Source organism: Nipponia nippon, unplaced genomic scaffold (genome assembly GCF_047370975.1).
Source record: "Nipponia nippon isolate SJK-2023a ecotype South Korea unplaced genomic scaffold, ASM4737097v1 scaffold_11, whole genome shotgun sequence".
NCBI lineage: Eukaryota > Metazoa > Chordata > Aves > Pelecaniformes > Threskiornithidae > Nipponia > Nipponia nippon.
The window spans coordinates 6396184-6422528 of record NW_028262302.1 but is presented as its reverse complement, the minus strand read 5'-3'; the positions used below and the strand labels follow the sequence as shown (position 1 = coordinate 6422528).

Genomic DNA, 26345 nt, shown 5'->3' with positions numbered 1-26345 from the left:
GTTAAACTAGCAGGGGATGGCTGGAGGCTGCTGGATGAAGTGTAAAATGGGTATCCTGACAACTTGCAGCATCTGTTGTGAGGAAGATGGTAATCTTGATGTCCTAGGCAAACAAATCCTATCAGCCTGAGCTTCTCCGATAGCGATCAGTGAAAACCATGCTCTATTGTAAGATGGTCCACCCCAGAGCAGCTGCATTTTGGTAGAGGAAAGATCAACTGTTGCAGTTAATTTGCAAAGGTGCTAGTGAGGTGAAAGTGACTCTTCATAAGTAAATATTTTATTGTGTTTAGAATTCTTAATCTCTTTTGAGAACAAAGATTTTTATTACAAAATACCCAAAACTTCTCCCGAGCCAGTTTTCCTATGAAGCAAGGTCCTATTTATTTTCATGTCTGAAATAAATTTTCCAATACAAACAAGTGAATAGAAAATTAAAGTGCTAAACTATTTACAAGGGATGCATGTATGAGATGTCTGGTGTGCCAGTGCTCTAGGGCAGACTGAGGTGGTCCTCTCTCTCAGACTGTCCCAGGTCCCACTCAGTCACTAGTTCTGAGGACACCTCTGTGAAGAGATGGTCCCAATCCCAGCTGACATCATCCTACCAAGAGGAAAAAGACAAACATGCTGAAATGTTACTGGTGACACCCAAAGGTCTCTGAATGATAACAAATATTCAAGATGAACAGCAAAGAGAGAAACTAAATGGCAGCTGCCCCTGCCAGGGAAGTCTCAGATTCAGTTGGCTAGAACAGGAATCCTAGTCAGAATGAAATGTGAATCCCTGCTACAATTTAAAGATTTTGACAGAATTGTTCCAAAATGCCATAAAGGACAGATTTTTTGATACTTGTTAATCTTAGATACTCCCAGGCAGGGTGTGAAGAGGAGCCATAAAAATCTTCCACCCTTCTGCACTTCTGCTGAAGCATATGCAATAATGAGCTGCAGAAATCCTTTGTTGCAGTCCTGAGCTCCTGTCCCCCCAGTTGTATTGAGGTTGTTCTGTCCTGCTTTAACACATACCTCTGCCCAAACCCCAAATGCTTTCTGCCTTTGTCCCTCTGTACCTGCAGAACTACCTGAAGCTTATGGTGGCTACCAAAAGACAATACACAGAGCACTGTTTCTGCAGGAATCTGTGGCAGTGCTAGGCCCTTTCCTTACTAGCTCTTTCATACTGAAGGGGGCCAATCATAGTGATGCCATAATTTCACACAGAGAAGGCCCTATATATCTTCAAAATAATCTGCTGGGGAAATCAGACCTCCATTCACTTGGACAAGCTCCTCTTCACAAGCTCCTCCTCATCTCTCTCCTCCACCCCACCGACAAAGGCTTACTTTCCAAGTATAGTCTGAGACACATAAGAAGCTGCTGCCTTGTTGGTGTTCCCACAAAAGAAAGACTTACCTCTCGTAGTTCATGCTCTGGAGCCAAAACTTTGGTGAGAAGCTTCAGGTCAACCTCTCCATCCTATGAACAGACACAGTCACAGTCTTACAGACAGTGAGAAAGTGGACACCATCATTTCACCAGGTAGGTCTTGCTAGAGATAGGCACAACATTTGCCTCATAAGGGACATATACTTTGCCCAGGACAACAGCAGGAGCCTTGTCTGAGGAGCAGATACCATACCTACACTATTTACAGACACAAACAAGCATGAAAGCCACACTGCAGAGAGGAAGAGAGGAAGAGACTTGAAAGCAGACTGGAAGTTGTTTGGATGACAGGGCTGTGTATTTTATGCAGCTGAATATCACTGCGGAGGATGATGGGAGCCTGGAAGGAGAGGGAGTCACATCGGTCACCCCATAGCAACATCCACTTACCAGAGTCTGAAAGGCAGCATACTTCATAAGATCTTTGTCCAGGTCATGGTAGGTCAGCACTCGGTTCACCTGCACACTGCAACCAGAAGGGGTCAAAGAACAAGCCTGGGTAAGTGTGGAAGCACATCTGAGACGGGTGGCATGAACAGGAATCTGGTGGCACCCATCGTGAGTGTCCACATCACCCATGTGGACTCTTGAGATGGGTGTCCCCAGACAGAAGTAAATCTCATTCAGCAAATGAACAGTCATTGACAAATCTGCGTGCCAGGCTGTGCACATGCATAAAAATAGGATGTGGAGGGACCACAGACTCCCTCAGAGAAGCCAGCATGCCAGAGGGAAGACTGCTGCAAGGGCCAGAAAGAAAACAGGAACATAGTGAACATTTGAACAGCCCCAGCTGGGTCTGAGAGCCCCACCATACAAGCTACAGAATAGCAGAGACCTTGTGATTTCCGTGTCTGAGCTGAGACACAGCTATCAAATACAATTTCTTAAAATGTAGCCTCCAAAGAGAAACACGGGGTAGGGGGGTTATACACTGTTGTGCCATGCTTCCCTTCGCAGGTGATGCAATACTGTAGAAAAGACCTATATTTATTTAATTTCTGTTTGTCCATGAAAATGACTTGTCTTTTCTATTGCAGGGAGACTATGGATACAGGAAGAACAGATGGGATTATAAAAAAAGAGAGAGAACAAAGACACGAACTCTGGTGAGAGACAAAGTAATTTTAAATTTTCTACTATGAAGTGTCACTTATTTTTGTTAACAGCTATTTAATTACAATACCTACTCCGTACTTGTGAAGAGGCATCTGTGGTCAGGAGTAAGATATCCCACCCCTCCAAATAAGGGTCAGTAGAAATCCCAATCTGTGATCTTGGCAATAGGCCCAACAGGGGAGAGAAGACTTTACTGATACGTTTAAGATAAAACCCCCAAAACTTTCATTTTTTAAAACTTGCTGGTCTCCCTTGAGCTAACCCCAAGACTATTCTGATAACACCTTCAAACAACAGGATTGTACTTTGCAAATTAACTCGGCACTTGAGTAAGAAGGATATCCTGTGGAGGGCAAAGCAGCCTACGACCGTGCATAATCAAAGTGTGTGTGATAATAATGTGTACTAGAGGCATCTGAGGTTATACAGGCAACCTTAATCAAGCAATTCCTAACTTTTGAGAGTTTCATTTTGCAACATCAAACATGCTACTCTAATGTATTTTTTGTACGTGTAGAGAGAATATGCAGTAATTGCTTTCTCTGTGTAATAGGAAACAAGCAGGTTGCACTGTTCAGCTTGGAGCCCCAGTGCCACAATACACAGCATCGAATCCTGCTGAATAGCACTGCCACTGACAACCAGAGAGCATGAGATAAGATAGAGTTTAATTTTACCAGCCATTTCTCACTGCTGATGAGAGCCTCAAGAACACCTGGCAGTGCTCTTACCTGGGGGGAGCTGCCACTTGCATGGCCAGATCTTCCTCCTGGACTTCCTCCAAGTCAGGGATCACGGGAATGTCTGCAACAAGAGAAAGCAGCAGCAGTAAGTGGGGAGTGTTATGCTCTCCTCTCACTAGAGACAAAGGTTCCCTTGCTTCACAGATATGAAACAGCCTGTTTCTTATCAGAGGAAAACACAAGAGAGTTATTTAGCAATTATTAAAATATATTGTTTAATATTAAAACAAGCCAATAAAGCTTTGAAGCTTGGGGTCAAAAGAAATCTTGCAAGAGGAGCAAATATGGGCTGGGTAGGACTCCATAGCCATGGACCGTGCATTTGAACACAACTTGAAGCTGAAAGAAGCCGGCTGCACTAAACCCCGCTGCCTACTTGCCATCATCCTAAGACTGGCAAGAATTTGCTTCTTATGAGATGTGTTATCATTTGCTTAGCTCAGCCACCAGTCACCTAGACTCTGTTAGAAATGAAATGTGGGGTGGAAACTGAGAGAAGGCATGTAAAACTACAGGCTGAAAGGAGCTGCTGGCTGGGTCTCAGACTGTGCAGAGGCCTGTGACCTTCTTGATAGCTGAGGAATCAAGTGCTAGTGGTCTACCAGACACAAAGACTAGGGAAGATGCACCCAGTTGTAATGTCATAAACCTTTTTGTGATTTCTAGTGTGACCCTGGAATGGCTGACATCTGGGTCACTGGGTATTCCCAGCACAAGGACTATGGCTACTCCACCTAAAAAGGATGCTAGAGACAAAAGAATGGAGGAAAGGAGGAAGAACTGGGTGCACACTGAATCCTGCTAAAGGAGCAGGGCTCTGAGAGCATTGTATGCTTTTTGATTTGACAAAGTCCTGTAAACTGTTGGAGATTGAGAGAGCAAAAACAGAGAGAGGAAGAGGTAACTGGAGGCACAAAGCAAGGTCAGAATACACCAGCACAGAGCTCCTTTGAAGATTCAAGGCCACAAAGGCTCTCCAGAGACCCTGAGCCCTCAGACCACGAAGAAGCTGGTGGTTTGGCTCTGGGAAGAGGCCTCACTCACACAGTGCACAGATGCTGGAGTGAGCAGTCTGCTCCTGGCTGTCGGCAGCACGGCCATGCTACTGCTGGACGGCAGCTGGGCCTGGCTTTGCCCCATTTTGTGGCCCAGGCTGAGATGAATATTCAGCAGCTGGAGAGACGTTCCCACCTGTGGTGCTCAGGGCTCCGGGCAGGGTCTTCCTGAAAAGCCCCTTGTCCGGCCGCCTGTCAGAGCTTCGCAGGCTCTCAGCTGCCCTCTCCTGCTGAACGTCCACTGCACATCCCTCCGGCTGGCCGGCCAGCAGGGTGGGAGGCAGCCCTCGCCCAGCTGCGGCAGGACGTGGGTCAGCCCAGGCCTTGGCGCAGTGGCCATTTGGAGCTGGCCACACAGTGGGATTTCTTGCTAATTGGCTGCCTGGCGGAAGGCTGAGCAGGACAGGGGCTGCCGTGAGAGCCTGGCCACAGTGAAAGGCAGTGACAGCTTGGCTGGCCTCAGCAGAGCTGTGCCTTCTAGCTCCCCAGCCGCCCAAGGGGCAGGTGCCTGCAGAACAGCTCTCCGACTACAGCAAACTTCGCAAAGACATTTAAAGGGAAACTGCAGCAACAGGCCCCCAGGCTGCTCCTTAGATGGAGGAGGCATATGCAATAAATGCATCACCAGTGAATCGTTGCTGGGCATTTGGGGCAGATCTGTCCCCCCTCTGCTTGTAGGGACAATACATGGAAGAAGCTGCTATCCCGCTGGCTCTTCCCTGCAGGGGCTCCCAGCTCTTGGTAAAACTTGTAGCAGAATGCAGTTATGGGCCAAAAGCATCTCCATGGACAAACAGACTGACCTGTGGAGGCAGCTGGTAAAACCTGCTCAGTGGTAATGTGGGAGAAAGTCCCTGTATATAAGCAACAAATACCACAGAGGGAACAGACTGGTGAGACTGGTGCAAGGGGAAGAATGAAGCGCTGTGCAGAGGTGTCCTGTTAGGTCCAGGCAAATGAGCATGGGGATGAGAAACAGTCTAATCTCTCCTGAGCTAATGTATCCTTTTCAGCAGAAGATTCTGAATGTTGCTCAGCAAACACAGCTAAATGAAGAACTACCTGGGAACAGAGCTGCCCTTACCCACAGAGCAGCATTCCCTGTAGCAGGAGAAGGTCGGATCATTATCCTCTTTTGACAGCAGAAATGTGGAAGGTGTTTGCAGCAAACTGAATTTCTTCACTTGGTGCTCATTTGGCAGCTGTTTCTGGCGTCTCTTCTTCCTGGTTCCCTTTTGCTTTTGTTGATCTCTCTTTGCACTAGAGAAAACTGTGAACTTAAGGCCCAGATCAGTGATGCCCCTACCATTTTTCAGGTTTCCAGAGTCCTGGATTTGCCAGTGCTGGTTTTATCTCATTGCCATTGAATTCCACGGAGACATTCCCAAATCCCTTGCAGAACACTACCATTACTCTGTATTAGCAAAATCCAGTCAATCACATAGAAATTCTTTCCAAAAGAAATTCAAGGCTCCAGTATTTTGTAGGCGCTTTGAAAATGTTTCAGACAGAAGAGCTGGAAATGCTCTGGGGGCTCCTGCCAGCCCCTCCAACAAAGGCTAGCACATGCTTGCTCTTACCGCAAACTGCGGATGATTTTGTCCATTTCTAGGCAGAAGCAATGTCCTTTAGGACTGTCAGAGACTGACAGGAAACAGAACAAAAATGTCACAAATTATAAGAAAATATCAGCTCCCCAGGCTAACTCCTATCAGTGGCAAATCAGCCCTGAAATATTTGAGTCTTTATTTCACTTGTTACTCATAATTTCCTCTTCCCTCTGCCAATTCCCATGGTGCCACCTCTCTAGAATCCCTCTCCCTTCTCTCTCTGTACAGTTTGCAAAGTGTCTCCGTTCTCACTTTATCACCAAGGACCCAACCTTTCCCCGCATGCAGTCTCCAGCTCCCTAATTGGTTTTGTTGCTCTTCTTAGGACTCACATCTTTCTTTTTTTCCAGTAAGCTCTAGTAGCACAGCCAAGTCATGGCACTATGTCAGCTGCAGGGGGAAGAAGCACGTGGGCTGCAAGAGTGTAGGCATATGCTTTACTTTTAATATCCCCATTAGCTGCAGTGAGGTTATTTACATATAACATTAGTACATGTAGAAATGTTCACAGGACCACGTCCTCCCAGTCTCACACTCCAGCACTCATACAGCTTTTTCCAACAACGAGGTTACATTACGAACCCACACTCTGTGTATTTGTTCTGTGATCCACTTTTTTCCCTCCTATTCAGTGTGAGGGTTTCAGATAATTTTCCATCACACTGATAAGCCTGTGGTTTTGGTGCAGAATCTTGACACGTAATTTACTGTCCAGGTTCTCATGCCTGAATTCAGTGCCCAGGTAGGTAAACTTTAGAAATGATTGCACAATGTACCTACATGCTAAAGAGCTGGCTGTGTGCAAAAGGAAACACCTTCACAGACAGCAGGTCACTGCAATGAAGTGAATAAATGGCCTGTGCATTACAAAAAGAAAATGTTTTGCAGCTGAGAAGAAGGGGTAGCTTCAAAACCTGGAAACAAGAAGTGATTCTCTGCAGTCTAGCTCTAGGTTTTGGGTGGAGGAAGGCTGTATTACTCAGCTGCATTTTGGAGGGGAGAGCAGCTTCCATACTTAATATCAACCGATTTTAATCAAAACTGTAGGCAAATCTCAGAAGCAACATGAAAATCTTATAGTTTCAGCTGTTCTTCTCCCACTTTCCTGCAGACTTTGAAATCAGAACAAACTGATATGATACTAATGGTAAGAAAAATTAAAATAAAAGTTGAGTTTCTGGTAAAAAATATTAAAAAGGGGAACAAATTGAGTACAAACCATCTTACCAAACTTGGTCTCCCAGCTGGCCTCTGAACACTGTGCTGCAAGGTACTGTTACCTATGCCACCTCCCTCAACCAGTCTCCCCCAGACAGAACTCCTCTGAACCTCCATTTTGTATGTCAGATAACATTCCCAGAGTGAGTGCTCCTAAAAAAGACAGCCTCCCCCCTAGAGTGAGTATCCAGCTTTCATTTTAGCTGAAGGGAGGGGAGAATAGGTAGACACACATGTCAGGTAGTGTTTTACAAGCAGAAGAAATGAGTGTATGCAACAGAAGATGGAGGGGGAACATAAAAACTCAGCGCATGCAGTGACCTCAAAGAGGAATGGATGAGGCTTCTCTTTATGGCTCAAAATGACTGGGAACAGAGTAACACAAAGCCTTTCCTGATGGATTTCTCAGCCCATAAAGAAAAAAGATATTGGCTTTAGAAACTGCTCGTGGTAGAGATGTGAAAAACTGAGTGAGCACTAAATGCGAACTCCCCTCCACCTACCAGATAATGGTGAACAAGAGTGAACAAAGAATGAAACCAAAATGAGTGTATCCATGCAGAAGTTAGGGTCGGGTAGGAGACACTAGTACCAAATGTTGCTTAACAGGGGAGTTATAATATACTGCACCAAACTGATTGTCTCAAAACATCTAAGTCCCAGCATACAAGTAAAAATAGTATTTTTATTACAATAGCTGGACTGAGCTAGGTCTTACAAAAAAAAGCTTCATGGCTAAGATAGCAAGACACCAATAGCATAAGGCAGAAGTGTGTGGATGGTAGGAGGAAAAGATGGAGGGGAAAGACTGAGGGTGACCCATGCTACGTGCAGATAGCCAGGCAACAAGCAAGGAACAGCAGGTTTTCAAGTCATGAACAAAGGAGGGCTTTATGTGTTCATATTAGAGTACATGCAGTAACCATCACCTTTTTTACCCTTTAGCAAATAACTTACTGACAGCTGAGGAAGACAACCACAGAAAGCAACAAGCAGGAGGTAAAAGAACCTGCACCACCTTAATACCCAGATGCTCCTGCAAGTTGGTGAGTTGTACTTCCCCTCCCAGGCAGAGCTGATTTTTGGTTTAGTAGCAACACCTGCAGGCTGGGTCCCTTAAAATCCTGCAAGCTCACAGTAAGATCTGGTCCTAGCCCCAAAGAATTAAGTTGTCTGTTAGATACAAGACAGCACATAAGTAGGGACAGACAGAATCTGTTCGTCAGGCAATAAATCAGTGGCAGAGCTGGATCTAGAAACCATGTCCCAGGTCAGGCCTGCAGTTAGTCAGCAGTGTAGTTGCCACTTTCTCCCTGAGCTGCTTTAAGAGTCTCCTGAGCCAACGCCCTGACACCCAAAAAAATGACTCCATCTCACGTAGTCTGATTCACTGCCCCCAACTGGGTGAGCGTTTCAAAGGCCAGTTCAGAATGGACACTCTTGCAGTGGGGACCGTGCTGCCCTCCCTGTCCACGCGCCACCATATCCTGAGAACACAAAGAGGGTAGTGGCTTCTGGAGCTGGCAGTCCCCTGCTACTAAGCAGGCGTAAGACTGAAACTAACTTTAGTTTAAGTTGCTTGCTCATAAATTGTAAAACTGAAATAATTACAATATCTCTGCTGCTGCAAAACTTTGTTTTACTGAATGCCGTTACCTTCTGCATCACGTTTGGGGAATTTTAAACAGGCAAATGGAAGAAGGTCTGATTGAAGATGAAGTTAAGTGAAAGAAATTGGTCTCATTTAGCACATGACAGGATTCATCTGTGTTCCCAAGTCCACTGAGGTAGCATCATGGGCGTTTCATATTCATGAGCTGCTGCGACACTGTGTCCCCTCATTTACAAAGCACCGTGTTCAGCAAATTCTGTCCCTGTGGACACTCCGTGCATTTCATGGTCTTGTCAGAGAGACATCAAACACTTCAGTAACCAAATACCAGAAAATGGCTTTAATTAGCGCATCTCAATGCAATAAATAATTTTTCTCTCCAAGTGGAAAAATGGAGAATTAAAAAAAAGAAAAGAAAAAAGTGGAAAGCAACAGGCAAAAAAAATCTTCAAAAAACCATAAGGAACAAGGGACACAGACAGCTTCTGCTGAACACACAAACAAGCTTGAAGCCTCTTGGAAGCTTTCTCAGGAGAGCAGCAGGCAAATGGAGAGGATAAAGAACACTTCTTTGGATGCTTGAACATTAATTTCATAGGGATGCCTTTCCCTGACTGAAATTGCCCTACTAGTAGGCCAATACAGAACAGCGTATCTGCCTGATCAGCCAGCAGGGAGATGAAAACAGTAGAGTGAAAAGCAGGCAGTACCACAGCTACTAGGGCACTGCCTTAAAAGCTGAGACAAGCGTAAGATAACCTGAGTGTCCCATGTCCCAAAGCACCCTTTTGAGAAGAGAATGGTGACAGCACAACCTGGCCAAGCTGATGGGAACAGTCACCCAGTAAGCGGGTGCCAGAGGATTCATAGGATCTAGGGGAGGTCACGCAGCAGATTCAGTATTGACCCTCCAGCCTTGCCTTAAAAGATTATGCATTTGCCTTGCATCAGACAAAATAATTTTTTCTTCAGCCACCAAGCTCTGATGATACTGTCAGCTAGATGGATGACTGGCTGGGAGGTCGGGTAGTCCATGAGACACTCTGCTTGCTTCAACAGTGTTGTGCTTTCACAGACTGCTTGGTGTGGCATGGCTTCTTCCTCACCTGAGAGCTTGCTGGGGACAGGCATCAGGCATATTTGCTACTTCCCAAGGCTGCTACTGACACAAAGCTTCTGCCCAGTTTCAACCCCTGGGAAGTGTGAAGAGAGACAGAGCACAGAACAGCCCTGCCAGATGAATCGCTGGGCTCAGTGCAGGGCTTCAACAGACAGTAATCCATGCCTTGTATTGTGCAAGAAGTAAGAGCAGACACTGATGGCTTTAAAGATGAGGCATCTCTTAATGTATAGGTTTGTTCACCAGCAGCAGCAGACAGGAGAGACTGGAGGCCAGGCTCAGGACCTGGAGTCCACCATATTCCTGAGGTTATCAGCATTTAGAGCGGTAACACACCTCCTAGCCTTACTAACAGCCCCCCGACAGAGCACTGTGCCTGCCCTCCTTTTCAGTAACATCTGTTTTGCTCTTTTCAAAGGCTGTTCCCTGTTCCTTTGCAGTATTCCCCTGCTGAAACATACTCAGAAGGCGGTGGGGCAGCAGATGAGAAGGCACAAAGTGCCCAGGGAGGGTCTGGTGAACTCAGAAACACAAACCCCTCCTCCACAATGCTGGAGATGAGTGATTTTGCATTAGGGCATCAGTGTGGCAGGGAAAGCAGCTTCTCAGGATGCTCCTGTGGAAGTATGTTCAGGAGCAGGCGTGTCTGATTCTATTTCATCCTCTTCATGTTATGCTGGAAAAACAAGACAAACTACATTTCTTTTATGCTAAATCCTTAGGTTTTTTATTTTTTCTTATATATATTTATTAAAAAAATGCCTCTTTGATCGGCAGCACCCATGACACTTCCACATCCAGCAACTCCTCAGAAGCCTCCCTCCCTCCACACAAGGCCACCGCTGCTGACAGCCAGCTGGGTTTGATCAGAGCCACTCAGAATCGGATTTTCATAAGACAGATGAGGAATCTTACTGCTGCTCTCTCTCATATCAGATGAGAAACTGAGGGGGAGGGGGGACGGGTCCTGAGGGAACAACACTACAATCAAGGGCTACGCGGTTCTCTCTCTGTCCCTCCACTGCTGCAATTTTCAAAGGAGTTTGCCTCGGGCAGTTTTAAATGATGGTGTCTCAATTCTGTAATCATCTTTCAAGAGCTTTTTCTTAAAGGGTATTTTAGGTAAACCCAGTCCGTCAACTACACTTATGGACTCAGCAATCACAGACCCAATATGACGGTGTATCTACCATATCGCAGACTTTAGTGATGGAAGATGCTTACCCAGACCATCATTTTCAACCCCCAACAAGGTATGTGTGCTCCCTTGCAATTAAGCTGCCCACCACCCCTTGGCCAGTGGTCTGCTGCTTCAAATAGGACTTCAGACGTATCCCTTGGGACATATGCTCTGCTCCCCGCTGCCCACTGTGGCTGTCAGGAGGGAGCTTTCCTTGAACACCAGAGCCTCTAGATCACAATGCCAGCAGTCACTGGAGGAGTTCAAACTGGCCTGGACCAACAGCTCAAGGGAAACCATCAGGTTGGGCTGAGTCTGCCCTTCACTGACCTTGTGCAGAGACTCAGGGTAGCACATTAGGGGAGCAGCCAAGGGGAGGACTGTGGTGTGCTGACAGAGCCACACACAAAGTCACAGTGCAGAATCTCAGAAACTCAGCAGTCACTGTCACTCTCTGCCCCAGGCCCCTCTCTTCAGCCCATTCACACCGCTTCCAAAACACCATGTTTTTCATTCCATCTCCATTTCACTGATGCTCAGAACATTTCGTCCATTTAGCTCTCCCCAAACCACTTCACCACTGCTTCCTGAGCCTATGAAGTACCCACTGGCCATATTCCTGACTGTTCCTACAAATTCCCCCCTCTCTTACCCTCATGCTCAGCCAACGCAGCTGTCCTTGCAGCTCAGGGCCCCAGGAATCCACCAGCACTTGCTCTGTAAAAACAGCAGCTCACCAGGGAAGGAACTGGCAAACTTTATCAGGAATGAGAGAGCCAACAATAACCCACACTGCACTCTATTCTCAGCTCTGTTTGGAGCAATTTCATCATCGGTGCATATTCACATGCAGCTCAAGAGATGCTTGATATTTTATAGCTGTGAATTCCAGGTGCCGGATATCCTGTGAGGGCTGTCTCCCACCTGACAGACAGACATCACTCCCCAGAAGGATGTGGGGACTGTGGCATATGCCCGCCTCCTCCTCTGTTGTGCACAGAGCCTGGACTCCCATCCTGTTCAAATGCAAAGGAGCTGCTGGCACATGCCAGAAGGGCAAGAAGTCCTTCTAGAGGTTTGACATTGTACAGAGAGGTCTAATCGTCAGCTCTGCTTCCTTGAGGAGGCTTCCCAGCAGGCAGGAAGGGGTTTTGCCTTGAGGGCACAGATCTAGTGACTGTCTCCTGGCAGCTTTCCTCACCTGCAGGTCAGGTTTGGATTGTCTGTGTAGCACAGTCAGGCTTTCATTTCAATCAGCTGTCTCATTCACACACACTCTCTGCTTTAAAATAACAAGCCGTTGTTTCTGCAGACAGAGAATCACACATGACATCCCAATCCTCCAAGAAAAGCCCTGTTCTAGGAGCTATGCATCCCAAGGGTAACAGAGAGAAGGGGGGAAGGGATTTCTGAAGATGGGGCAGTAGTCTATGGGGGAAGGATAGCTGGGAGAGAGATGACAACCTTAGCTAACAAGCCCCCGGAAAAGTGCTGAGGAGAAAAATCCAAGGGCAGCGTAGTGAGGAGACAGGCACCTGGGGGAGTGCAAGTCAGCAGTGCAAAACTGGTGGACAAGAAAGGAACAACAAAGAAACTTTTAGCCAAAAGGACAAAGCAGTTTCCTGATGCAGGGAGTGGGGGGAATGCCAGCATTTCTCATCCCAACAGGAAACAGCCCTTTGTAGCTGCATGCCAGAAAGAGACACAGGAGCAGAGTAAAGCCAAATGAAATACCCAAGCAAAGTCGAAGCAGAGACTCTACTGCCCCGCTGGAGAAAGGAGTACCGGGAGGGGAAAGCCCTTCAATGTGAACTTGGTTGTTCTGTCTTCCCTCCCACCTCATGACAAAGAATAGTCTGCACCTGGGAGAAGCTCTTGGCTGCTACAGAAAAGGAGCAGCGCTCTGCAGATAACACTTTTTAAATTCCACTGATAGTCTCACATCTCCCATCTCATGCAGTTTCCCTGCCACATAGAGCTCAGTCACTGCTGCCCATTTCCCCTGTTAACATGGATAGAAAATTGAGCAATTACCCTTAAACTCCTCTCTGTCAGATTGCCCAGATTGCTACACACACAGCATTAAGCCCCCAATTGCCCCTGGCCAAAAGTAACTCAACTAGGCCTGTCCTTTAGGAATTAAACACTCTTGTGTTGCTTGTGAAGGTTTATTATTCTTCAAGTTGTGATGCATTAAATCCTGCTAAAGCAGGTTTCCCACCATGCAGAGGAGCTGCCCCCCCCCCCATGACAAGGTTCAGCTGGACACACATCAACCTAGCAAAGGTGCGTTATCCATTTGCTCTGCCTGTATACTAGCATGTACCAGTGTGTGTTCAGGAGGATGGGCACTAAGGTCACAGCAGGCGCTGTAGGAAACCCCAATATCCATCAACTAGACACTCCAGAGCTATTTCTGGAGAGACACTGCACTTTTTCAAAACAGTCTTTCCAGCCTGGAGTTTTACAGGAGCAAATGGTGCTTCTAGTCAAACACGTCTTTGCTTTCCTATAACTCAAAACTGGCTCCTCTTTAAAGTGGCTCTCTTGTCCTGGACTAGCCTCTATGAAGAAGAAATATGGATTAGAGAAAACGAATTCTGAGCACGACCTGAGTCAAGGTACTTCACTGCTAGTATTTCAATGGTTTGTATTGCGCAGTATGGATGACTTGCACCTTCTGGGTTTCCCTGCGCAACTGTAAGGAACGGCTGAAATTGCAGATAGTTCCACGCGTGTCCCTCTCTGGTCTACCCACTTACAATCGCCCATATTACTTCAGTCTTTCCACACAGCCTGAGAAGCAACTGTTCTTCTCTACCAAACTCCCATGGAGATGAGGAATCAGATGCTATTTCATGCACAGGGTGAATGGCCAGGAGCAGTGAGGGAATTCTACTTTTATTTCTGAAACTACAAGGCATAACAAGCCCAAAGGTCTCCACTTGGCTGCACAACCTTCTCTCCATTATCCACATGCCAGGCTGGGCTCTCTTGAGGCCCTATGCTTTTTTAACACTTTCTCCAGTGGACTCCGAATTCTGAGCCTCTGTGTGTTAGTGCTGTATAAATGATCACAACTGAGCACTTTTCAAGTACACAAGAATACCTTTTTAAGGGCATATAGTTTTGTCCTTCATTCTTCTAATGAAAAGGTTGGATGGGGGACAAACAATGTTAATGGAATGGTACAGCTTAGCTTTCTAATAGGTTAAAGGAAGGCGATCCAAATGTATTGGTTGACAGCAGCAATCATTACGCAACTGTGCCTGTTCATATTAAGGTGTACAAGCTAACACATTATGCAGCATAAAATAACCGTGACCCATCCTTGGGGATCCATACACCAGTGTCTTGATTTTTGTATGTTTAGAATCTGAGCTTTCTCTTACAGTTAAGGACACAAGCCCAAGCGCATTTTTGTGTGAAGTGGAGGCTGATAGGGCTCAACCTACTGCACAGCCACAGCGTGCTACTCCCTCCCTTCTACACTGGCCAGTTACTTGTATCTCTCTGTTTATTCAAAAAAGTAATCTTATTCAGGTTCTGGAGTTTGTTTATATGTCACTTCACTGCAATTGCTGAGCCCACATGGAAAACTCTCTCCCAGAATAGCTTGCTTAATCTCCCTGTAGAAATAGGACCACAAGCATGCAATGCACTGATCCATTTAGAGATTTTTCCATATGCAAATTACATCCACAACCCAGTGCATTTGACTGTACCAGAAACTGCCTGGGTAGGAACCATAATCAGATTAGTGGGATCTTTCTTCTAACACATAGATTTAATCCAAAGCTGACCTCTGGTTTGCAAACAATCCAAATTCAACTGTTAACCATAGGTTAGGCACAGATAAATAAGTGAAGTGTATTAGAACTTGCCATGTCTTCATACCGCATTCTGCATCAATTCTATTCTATATTTATTACCTGAGGTCTTGGAGCACTAAAAGTCACATGCTGCAAACATGTGACAAGCATTTTTATGCCTGGTTAGCAAAGACAGTTATTATACTCTGAATACAAGACCAAGGTTCAACAAGAAGGACAGCACGTATGCAAACAATCAAAGAGCTGTTCAGAACAGACTATCAGCCTCAGTGACACACACTGAAATTTAAGAAGCCCAAGAAACTTCCCAGGGGGAAAATTAAGTCTATTCTGAAGATGCCAATGCTATAAAGGTGCCACTTCTGGCAGTCATATGTCGCAATGCTTAAATCTGTCTGGAAGACCCAAATAAGTCTTCATTTAATCTCATTAACCATACTGATGTCTGATCCTTTGTGACTCCTGGTAATTCTTCTGATGCTTGGTGATATTTTACAGATGCAACTTTTTACACACTGTATAAAATTCTGAGCCCTTGAAAACTGAGGTAGCTCCTAGAGACTTTAATGAATTTCTATGCTCCCCATGGTTCTCTAGTGCTCATCTCGAAATTCATACTGTGGATTTTCCCTGAGATTTCTCATCCAGTCCTAGAAGAGCAGGTGATACACACTACAAGATATACATATACACTACAAGATATACATATATAAGGTGATATACACTATAAAGAAAACTAGTGCTAAATCAGGAGCCCAGTAGATTTCACAGCAGCCTGTACAGGGATGGGATTACCCACCAGTGCGTATGTTTAGCTTATCATCTATGATCTTGGGTTAGGACAAGCGGATTTTTTACATCAAGAATTCCCTCACGACAGAGACCCCAGGAGAGTTGTGCAGGCACTTGTCCTGATGGTAACAAGGCAAGGATGTTACCATAAAACATAAGAGCGGCTTTAAGTAGAGCATACTGTCACCAAAACTAGGGGGCAGCAGTGCTTTCTTTCCCTGCTCTTAACCTTTTATTGCTCTTTTAGCTCTCTTTTGGCTTCAGTCCACTATTCTCCATGTGGAGGTAATCCCAGAGAAGAGCGGATTAGACACTTTCCTTCTTCCCAAAGGTGCTTTATCATTCTGTGTTAATGAAGAGCCAGAGTTAGACTACAGGTTCACTTCCTCATCCTCCTCTCCATCTCTTCTGCTCTCTCTCCCTCATTCAGCAGCTGGGGAGACGTAAGCAGCTCCCACATTTGTTTACCCCCAGGGTGGTTCATTTCCTTGCAATTTCTTACAAAATGCCTCTGCTCACTTTACTGGAGAACCCCCAGACATGCATGAAGGCACTTCTTGCAGTCAAGTAGGTGATACCTTACCTCCTCCATCATCTGATGCCTCCAGGCTCTGCTGTCTGAGACGATGGCTGCAGCAAAACACAAGGAAGAAAGAATTCCAATTGCAAGCCCAGAAAAGCATCTTGTTGTGTCCCCTTCCTCCCCACAAGCCTCAAGGCCAGTCAAGGGGAGAGCTCCCAGCTACACTTAGCCTGCAGACTGACCTTCTTCCATACCCCTCATTGCTGGACTCGGCAGAAATCTCAGCTTAGAGTGCTTAAGCAAGATGCCTTGTACCCGAGACAAACCCCTAGGCTGCAGGCAGTAGGGCCTGCGGTGGATCTGGGAGGAAAGCATATGCTTTCTACTTTTCCTTCTTTCTGTCATATGGGAGTGACAGAGACACTACCTACTCCATATCCAGGGAACTATAGAGTGACCAGCCCTGCCCCATCCCAGGACACATGACATGAATTCATGCCAGGCGCTGCACTCCTCCCAAGTTCCAGATCTTGGTGTACTCGTGCTTAGAGTCACAAGTCCCTTCTCCATGAGCTCAGATGTAAAAGTTGTGGAAGAAGTCTCAGCAGCAATGGGAACTTACTCTTCTACTTCTTCTGCATGCTTTCTTCCTGACCTGCAAGACAAGGAAAGGCTTATGCTTAGAAAAGGCTAGAGAAAATGAAAAAACTGCACCTTTCCCTATATCACTGTTATTGTGCAAAACAGTTCCTACACCAGGTCCAACAGAACGCATTGCACCTTTAAAGAGTTCTGAGTGACCACTAAACCAGTGTATCAAAAAGTCCCTCAGTGCATCAGATTGAAGCAGAACCATTTGGATTCAAAAAGACAGCCTTGCCCAGAGGCACCAAGAGCCATACTCCCTGGTTTTTTAGCTTCTCAGATACTTTTTCATCCCCTTTGCCATCAGCTGCAGGTAAAGCTTGCCTTACCTGAGTAGAGAGGTCGGCACATTAAGGAGTGAAGAAGATGCTATACTTTGTCTATCTACCCCTGAGAGATCAAAAGGTCCTTCCTCCCCCTGGTCGTGCACAAAGATTACCTGGTCACCTTTGTAGGTTAGGAGCCCCACCTGAGCTGGCCAAGTTTAGGTCAGACATGCTGTCGCTGCAGTAAATCAGGGTTGATCTGGCTGAGTTAACAGGAGTTCATAATAATAACGTGGGGGGGAGGCACTGGCAAATAGCAGCTCCCTTGTTCTCCACCCCAGCAAGCCCAGAAGTAATTCAGTCCCGGTTAGGGACGCTTGTTCAATATTCAAAATGTAAAACATGGAGGTTGCTGAACCAGCACTTTGAAAAGTTAATTAAATGCCAGGTTTCTTTTTAGCAGATACTCCATCACTCACTGATTACTTTGGCCATTTTGCAGAGTGAAGTTTCATCTCTATGCGTTGGGAATAAATATTCTCCCCTCCCTTGAAGTCAGGGTGCCATGACAAAGAATACACGGGTCTCTCCCCTACCACATGCACTGTCCTAGGACACACCAAGAGGTAAGACAGGTTGCTTCATTGCCTTGCACTGCTCCTTTCAAAGCACTTCCGTGAGGTGGGACAGGCCTCTCCTCATCTGCTCTCTGTTCTAGCAGGTTATGGTCCTCACCTAGCTCTCCTGTGAATAATCTACTCTTCTAAGCGCAAGGAGCAGGGCACAGAGGATGTCTAGCTACGAGGAGAAGAAAGCCCCTTGTCTCCACTGCGGTCCGTGGAGCTTGCAGTCTGTGAGAAGCTAAAGATTACACTGAATAGGTGATCTGAGCCCAGTAATATCCACTGCTATAATCAGAACTGCAGCCGTGTAGGTGACATCTGCATCTGGGCTTTCAGCTATATCTGCACCCTTCCGTTCATCAGAAGAGACAGAAGGGCACTGGAGCTGGGGAATTTAGGAGAGGGCTCTTCCAGTGAGGAGTAATGGTCCAGCTCGATCCTTCTGCCCCGGGGCAGTGCAAAGCACTTTTTGTGAACCCCCTGATACTATGGAGAAACAAAGGGATGGCTTCAGAGAGCCCACCACCAGCTCTCACTGGAGTTTAGAATCTGAGAAGACAGAGATGGAAAGATGATGCAAGATTTATCCTATTTTATCCCTCCCTTCTGCCTTCACAGAACTGCTTCCCACACCCAGTCTTCTGAGCTTTGCCCTCACTGAGCTGAAACATCCCAAATGATGGCTTTGCACAGCCTTGCACAGTGAGATGATTTCCTGGAGGTTCAATCTAACCTCTTCTTAGCATGATTCCATTACTCCTGATAATTGTCCAGCCCCAAATAACACTCTGTTCCTCAGTACTCGCACTCCTTACATCTTTGCTCATCTCCTGTCCCCAGGCAGGAGTGAAACAGTCCACATGTTTATACTTCCCAGGAGAGGGTCACTCCTGCTATCCCTGTAAGCAATTTCTGCTTCTTTTTCCTGAGCTCCCTGTCATGACAGATATCCAGGTGGCCCACAGGGAAGGCAGTCACGTGTTAGTCCTAGAGGCAGAGACTACTTCACTCATGTTCCGAGACTTAAAGCTTTCTCAACTTTTCCTTGTTATGTTAGGAAAGGACTTACTCAGGGCAATAAGCAAATACTTCATTATGAAATAGCTGCACTATATTGGAAAAAATAGTAATTTGGGGAACAAATTCATAAAGTGGGAGGGGAGAATAGTACTGACCCCTTTAATCGCAGAGCCCAGGTGTTAAAACACTCTCCTGTCAAACAAGACAGTTCCCTTCTCTCTCTAGGGCAAGCTAAAGCCCCATGGTCAGCCGCGCCAGGAGAACACCCTAGTCCCTGTGCCACAGGGTCCGAAGGTGGCAGCAGGCGATGCCAGTCTCTCGTGCTGACAGTACTGTGGCTTATACAGAGCATTTAAATACCAATGGCACTAAGGCAGGAGCTAGAAATGACTGTTGTTCTGTTTAGGCAAGACATCTGCTTCCAGTCACCTGTACTAGATGTGCTTGTTAATATATGATTTGGAATAGCATTACGTGATGAAACTGGCATTTCAAACCAGCTGATAAGCTCACGGGTAGTGAGCTATCCTGGAAATATAGTATGAAACTTCTGGAGCACAGGAAGGAATTGCATATTTTACACTCTCTGTGGCCTTAATGATTGAGGTAAAGAAAATACCAACCAGCCTACTATTTCCTTTCTTTTTTTATAAGGCTTCCTTCCATTTTGTTTGATGCCAAATTACTTTTTCATTCTTTGTTTCAGACTGGAAAATAAAATTCACAAAATATTTTTGGTTTGGTCCGGACTAATCTTTTGCTTTTTTGGCCTAATTGCGTTACCTAAATCTACCTAACAAGGTGACCCTGAGAGAAAAGACAAGCTTTGCCTTGCGTCCTAAGGTTAAAAACCTTCAAGGCAGTAAGAGAAGTCATCAACAGATCCTCAAAAGGTGCTCTATCTCCAACCCTGTCCATTCCATAAGCTTAGCTGAGGGCTAAGCTATACATGGAGATACTATTCCTGCAGAACCAATCACCTGCTTGTCTCTTTGCTCTCCAGGTGCTATGGGAAGCCCCGCAGGCATTCTTCATGAAGTTATCACACTGCTTTGAGCATTGTGGAGTACCCCTTCCTGAGAACTGGCTCAGCTTATCAATGCCAACTGCAACACGTTGAGACCAGCATTTCATCCCTCAGGAATATCAGGCCTGGCTGCACAGCATCCTCTTCGTTCACCACATGGGCACAGCTTTCTAGTGGTGAGTGAAAGCAGACATGGAAGAAAACAGACTGTAAACTCAAGCCAGCATAGACAGGTTTCCTACTCTTTTCTTCATGTTCTCGGCAACAAGGAGTGCACTGCCCTGGTTTGTTTGCGCCAGCAGGAGGCACAGCCCAGGGAGGGTGGCAACAAGCGCCTACAAAATGAGCAATTGTGTATGAACTATAGAGACACCCACTCAAGTAAGGGCAAACAAAACAATACAATCCTGGGAGCAGTGCTCAGAAATACATTCAGTCTGCTGTATTATACACCAGCCACCCCCAGTTTTTGTGAGACAGCCGTACCTCTGTTCCTTTCGTTTCTTCTGATAAGCCCATTGCATCTGGAGGGCCAAAGAACATGGACCGACCCCATCACCTGGACAGCTCCGTTTAAACTCCCTTTCACTGCAAGGCTGGCTGTGCTCCCAAACATAACCAAAATCCCAGACTATTCCCTCTGGCTTTGCCCAGCTGCTGACCCCTTGTCTATATTGGGGTGTTGAACAGCTGAGAAACTGGGCAGAAGACCCCAACGGATCCCATGTAAGCCCATGGTATGTAACTCCTAGTACAGAATACCTATTTCTCTCCTAGTTGTGTCCTGGGACAGAGGGTATAGATCTGATTTCGCCCTTGAGTGTTGTCTTTGCTCAGCTCTGGCCAGCAGGAATCCTCCCTCCACATTAATGAGAGGGGGTTCAACCTCAAAACCGAGGCTTCCCCCCCCACACCTCTAACGTACAGCTGAGCTGCCTCGGAGCTGCCTGCAACTTCTGTGCTGAAGGGTGAAAGGCAGTTCTAATGTAGACATCATCTCTGTTAAACTGTTTCTTTCTCATTTAATGGACTACCATGGAGATCTAAATGGAGATAAAGTAGCAGGGCTCAGAGAACAGCCAGGATGCTATCTTTATGCAGCATGACAATGTGCAGTGGTTAATTAGACACCGTTAACCTATTTTAGCAGGGGACATAACTGGGATGAATGGGGGGAAATGTCCTTGAAATCTTTTAATGTCCACAGCTCATGAGAGCTCTAGACACGCTTGCATCCTGCACCAAGCCACAGCCAGGTGCCAGGAGGCCAGCGTGCAAGATCCGAGCCTCTCTTCTGCGTGCCGAGGGAGGTGTGAGGGCGGGCAACACCGCGAAGGGAAAGGGAAGCAATGATGGTGGCTTGTTAAAAGGAACACTGAGGCGGCCGGCCGGGAATGCCCGGTCTAGCGCGGCGGGGGCGGCAGCCAGGACGAGAGGGCTGGGAGCGCGGGCAGCCCCCTCGCCCGCCCCCGCTGCCCCCCGCCCGGGCCGGCAGCTCCCCGCCGGGGGCCGCCCTGCCCTCCCCGGCCCCCGCACCCGCGGCGCAGCGCCCTCCGCCCCGCCGCCGAGGGCCAGTCTCGCCGAGCCGCCGCGGCCCCGGGCCGGGCCCCGAGGCGGCCGCGCTCCCCGGGGGCGGCCCGCCGGCGCCGCAGCATTGCCGGGCCGCGGCCGCCCTCTGCCGGGCTCCCCGCGGAGGCTGCGGGTCCCCGGGCCGGGCCGCCGCCGAGCGAGGAGGGAGGCGATCACCGGGGCGCCGATGCGGCCGTGGGCAAGCGGCGACACCTGCAGCCTACAGGGGCTGCGGGCTGTCCCCGGGAGGGGGGCGCGCACCGCGGGAGCGGGGGGGCCGCAAGCGGAGATGGAAGGGTATCTTCGGTATTTTACAGGGCCCTGGCTGTGGGGGAAGAATTTCATCTGCCTGCGTGTTAGCGTATTTCCTGGCATGTCTCAGCCGCTTCTCTTTACGAATCACATGGAACCAGAAAGCTGCTTCAAGCTGCCCTCTTGCTAAAAGAACGAAATGGAAGGAAAGGGAACGTGCTGATGTTCAGAGATACATTTTGTTTTGAGAGAGCAGGACGACCAAGGGGACAGCAGAGAGACGGGCTGTGCGCATAGGAAGCTAGTCACGGGCCAGCGTTCTGCCGCTGCGCTTCCACCCAAAACCATACCCACCCCAACGCCGACGGCTTGGCTCAGTCCACGGGGAGACATGAAGCCTTTTGCCTCTAGGGCACAGACTGTAATTCAGGTCTAGGCCTGAGGGAGGAGGGGAAAAAAAAAAGATAAAAAAGGACATTGTACTCTCTTGCTCAAATATTTTAGTACCCACCACCACAGCGAGTGGGCGGTGAGCTATGAGTTGCAGCTTGTTCAATAGCCTAAGGCACAACTAAGTTACACATCCAAAATGACGCCCAAGTGCTAACTGATCAGTTCTCCCGGCTCTCCAGGCGTGGGCCTTGGTCACTGCTTGTTTGCTGAGGCACAGGGAGAGAAAAACACTCATCAAAGTTGTATGTAAACTAGAACTGCAGCCTGTGCTGGAAAGCACTACCACAAGGTGTCTTCTCGGCTATTTATTGCACCTTCCTTGGGACTCTGATCAGTTGCTTAAGTTTCCACCTCCTCTCCCTGGACTGTGGCAGCCTGGAAAAGCCAGATTTGCCTTGATTAAATCAGGGAGTTCAATCTTCACATCTCCTAAAATCAAGGCAAGTTTTGCCACTGATTTCAGCAGAGCGAGGACTACTACAAGCCTTTATTTCTGTCACAGGATGTCACCTCAGATCCCTCCACTTCCAAACCCCGAGGCACATGGCTATCTGTATCTCCACAATGGGGTTTTGGGGAGACACATTTTTTTAAACTGTAATGGTCCCAAAATCCACTTTCTGGCCCCTCACAGGCTCCCTGGGCTGCCGGGCCCACATGTTGAACACGCTGCCCTAGAGCACGGCACTGGAGGAAGAAGGATGCAGCAACGAGCAGGCATGCTCTGTGGGCCGGGATCTGACAGGCACTGCAGCTAGCCAGCTCCAGCTGAAACGGCTTTGTGAGGCACTAATCAATCTCTAGCAGAAGTGTTGTTGTTTCTCCTTACGTCCTAATACGTGGACTTGCTTAACAGAAACAACAAAGGAGGAAAGCTCTGGCAAGCAGGACTTTAGGAACTGGCACGAATGAACAAGCTGACAGAGAGAGTTCACGGGGGTCGCTGAACCTCAGCCTACTCACTGCATCGTCCCCATAACAGATGTTCCCAGGGTTCCCCCACTCGCTCACTGGTAGAGAGCTGACCGGCAGAGCTGCTCAGAGCTCCCACTGAGCAACAGCAAAAACAACAACACTCAATACAAATTCCTGCTGTGTGGGAAAACAGCGCTGCAGTTTCTAGAGGTATCCACCACACATCTTCAGTCCCTGAGAACAGGGACTCCTATCCAAGTGATCACGTCTTCGGTCTCCAGTAAGCACCAGGGCCAACTCTCACACCAAATGGCTCTTACAGGTTACAGGAGCATTTCAGTTTCCATTTAAAGGGAAAAGCACACTCCTGATCCTCATGGTTACATGGAAGAACTGACTGCTAAAGGAGACAGAACTAGAATGCAAAGAGAAAGTATCTAAGGTTGGTTGTTTTTTTCAAATCCCACAACAGAAAACAAACTCATGACTCTGAAGCACTGGGCCAAAGACTTTTTCCCTGTGATTGGCCTCACTGAAAAAATTTAAATGAAAAACACTAGAAAGAACTAGGTGTTCATTCCTGAATGGCACCTTGTGCTGTCATCTGAGAGCAACAGCTTCTGAAAGAAGATACTTTAAGAACTTGGATTAAGAATTTGAGAATAGTAGAGGGATTATATGGGAAAGGGGAGTGGAGGAGGGGGAAGCAGGGCCAAGGAAGTAGATCAGGTCATCTTAGGTCTCTTTCCACAGGTAAACTGCATTAAGCTAGGCTTCACAGCCAACGTAGAGGTGACCTACAAAGGCCAGACAAGTTTTCAGCTTTGGCTTTGACAGATACAAAAGGGTTGCAAGTTGCACGTGTTCTTCAAGAGGCTTTTGCTTTTTTAAACTAGAAATATTTGGGACAGCAAGGATAGTATCCCCTGAATTTGCCGGTAAATTCCTTGGAGATGCAGAGAACTAAGGAAGGAAGATGCTTTGTCCTCAATCAAAAAAATCAAAGAGACTTCACCCTGAGCACACTCTGCCCACCTCAGCAGCTTACATGAGCTGTTACCAAAAATGTCACACTCCTGTTCCATTTTTGTCATGCAGACTTCCTTTTCCAGGGGAGCAAGAGACTACAATCCTACTAGTTCTTCCATTTCCCAGTGTCTTTCAGGAAAAGGAAGCAAAAAAACACTTCACTAACAGAGGAAAAATAAACAGAAATCTAGCTTTAAAAAAAGAAAAAAGGAAAAAAGAAAAAAGAAAAAAGGAAAACGAAAAAAAATTAAAACGGAAAAAGACAAAAAAGAAAAAAAAAAAAAAGCCCAGCTCTTTTTCCAGACTCCTCTGGGCACTGCAAAGACACAAGAATGGGCACAAGTCTAGGATTTTGCCTTTGCAGGAAACCCTTGCAAGTCACACTAAGCAGGATTAAAAGGAAAAAAGTCCCCCATAACAGCCATGGTACTGAGGGATTCTCAAGTAACTCTTCTGTCTTTTAGGGACTTTCCTTTTTCTGCCAGTTATCTTTACTGAGTCTAAACAGAAACACCGAGGAGAGCTCACCCCAGCAATGACATGGAGGGACAAGAGGACAAGAGCCTGTTAGCATTCCTGGAACATCCAGCCTATTAAAAAAAAAAAAGAAAAAAGAAAAAAGAAAAAGGGAAGGGGGGCGGAGGGAGAGAGAGAGAGAAAAAAACCACCCTGGGCCTGCACATTGCAGCTTACCACCATCTTGATGTCCTTGATGCGTGCCGATGGCATGGAGGCGGCTGGCACCAGATCAGCCCAAGAGAAGGAATGAGAGGCCAATGGAGATTTATGTGAGGAGAGTGAGATGGACAAGGTAAAATTGTCAGGAGGAGTTGTTAGAAAGTAAAATATATTGTGACAATTCCACTCCTGCCGTTCATCAATAAACTGACAGATCATTTAGTGTCAATTAGGAGTGATAGATGGACAAGTCCCCATGATCCTGGGCCAAAATTAATGGCTGGGAGGGAGAGGGTGATTGAAAATGACGGCTGACATTGAGAGGAAAGTCCTGAAGGTCCCCAAGGGGCCATTACTTGCCTCATTCCCTTGCAGATCAATGCAGGGACAAACCCAAAAACAGACACTTCAAGACAAAACTTAATCAGACTTCCTTTTCTTTCTTCTCCTTCTAAGTTGTGCCCCCTCACTTGGCAGCCTTGATCCTTTGTGCCTATACTCTTCACATCATTGAGGACATCCACAGATGGCTGCAAGATGCAGAGTGAGGCTGCCGTCTTCCTCACAGCCAGGAGCCTGGCTCCACTCCTAACATGGCAGTGACACAGGGAAGCCCAGCCTGAGATTTACCTCAACACTGCTGGACTGGGAGTAGAGGGCAGAAGCAATGACACAAGCTTCCCCCTACCATGTCAGACAGAGAAACTCATGAGTACTTTACTACTCCCACTTGCAAGACAGGGATGGCTAGAGGTTCTATAAACCAGGCACTCTCAGGGGTCATTTCGTATAGATACAACACAGGGCAGTTTAAGCCCGTATTTTTGAAACAGGAGGTTTTTAACTTTACTTACCTCTAGAGACCTTGAATCATAAAACCCTTTAATCTCTTAAACAACTTTCCCCCAGCTCCAGGGTGCAATCTCACCATTGCCCACCCTCCAGAGCCCTAAGTGATATCTACACAGAGGCTGGGTTACCCTGCTCTAAAGGTTACCCCGACTGCATCTCCTTCCTTCCTACAGGCCCCTAATATTCACCTTCTTGTTAAATGCATTCCTGGATGCTGTACCACCACTTCTGTTCCAAAATACTTCAGCATGGTCATTTTCCTGAAGAAGCCTTGATTATTCCAACTCTGTATGACCTATCTGTCAGAAAGGAGAAATTTCAGTTGTAGCTGGAGCACCTGTTGCTAAACTGCCATGATCCCCGTAGAAGAAAGGAGGTACACGTGCAGGCACTGGAAGGGTCTTCCTACTGAAAGCAGCACTTGCGTTTGCTTGCATGGCCACCTGAAACAAGCTGTGTTTATTCCACAACAACCCTAGCTGCTGCCTGCAGAACTGTGTGAATTTTAAGGGGCTGACTGCAAGACCAAAGGGATCGAGGACCCAAGTGAACTAGAAGTGTCCCAAGAAGCAAAGAAATAAAGACACTAATAGGGAGAAAAATGGAAGAAATTCTATAAGGAAAGTCAGATAGATGAGATCAGCAGAAGCTGGAATGAAATGGATCCTGGAAGCACCTCTCATTTGTCAAATCCTCACCAGTATGCAAAACTGAGTTCCCTTTTCCTTTTCCCACTGGCAGGCACTTTGTGTTTCTTCCTTC

The 26345-nt window shown here is 47.0% G+C and overlaps 1 protein-coding gene across 3 annotated transcripts in view; it reads right to left on the bottom strand.

The window, feature by feature from the left end:
• Nucleotides 1-262: 262 nt before the first annotated feature.
• Nucleotides 263-26345, bottom strand: part of IFT43 (intraflagellar transport 43) — a 45840-nt gene continuing 19757 nt past the window's right edge. For all 3 annotated transcript variants that reach the window (XM_087746980.1, XM_087746978.1, XM_087746979.1), the window contains exons 4-9: nt 16877-16909; nt 16315-16361; nt 3300-3372; nt 1840-1915; nt 1417-1479; nt 263-604 (exon numbers count right to left, since the gene is read on the bottom strand). In XM_087746980.1, coding sequence (XP_087603106.1) covers nt 494-604; nt 1417-1479; nt 1840-1915; nt 3300-3372; nt 16315-16361; nt 16877-16909 — 403 coding nt within the window. In that variant the 3' untranslated portion in view covers nt 263-493. The remainder of the gene's footprint in view (nt 605-1416; nt 1480-1839; nt 1916-3299; nt 3373-16314; nt 16362-16876; nt 16910-26345) is intronic.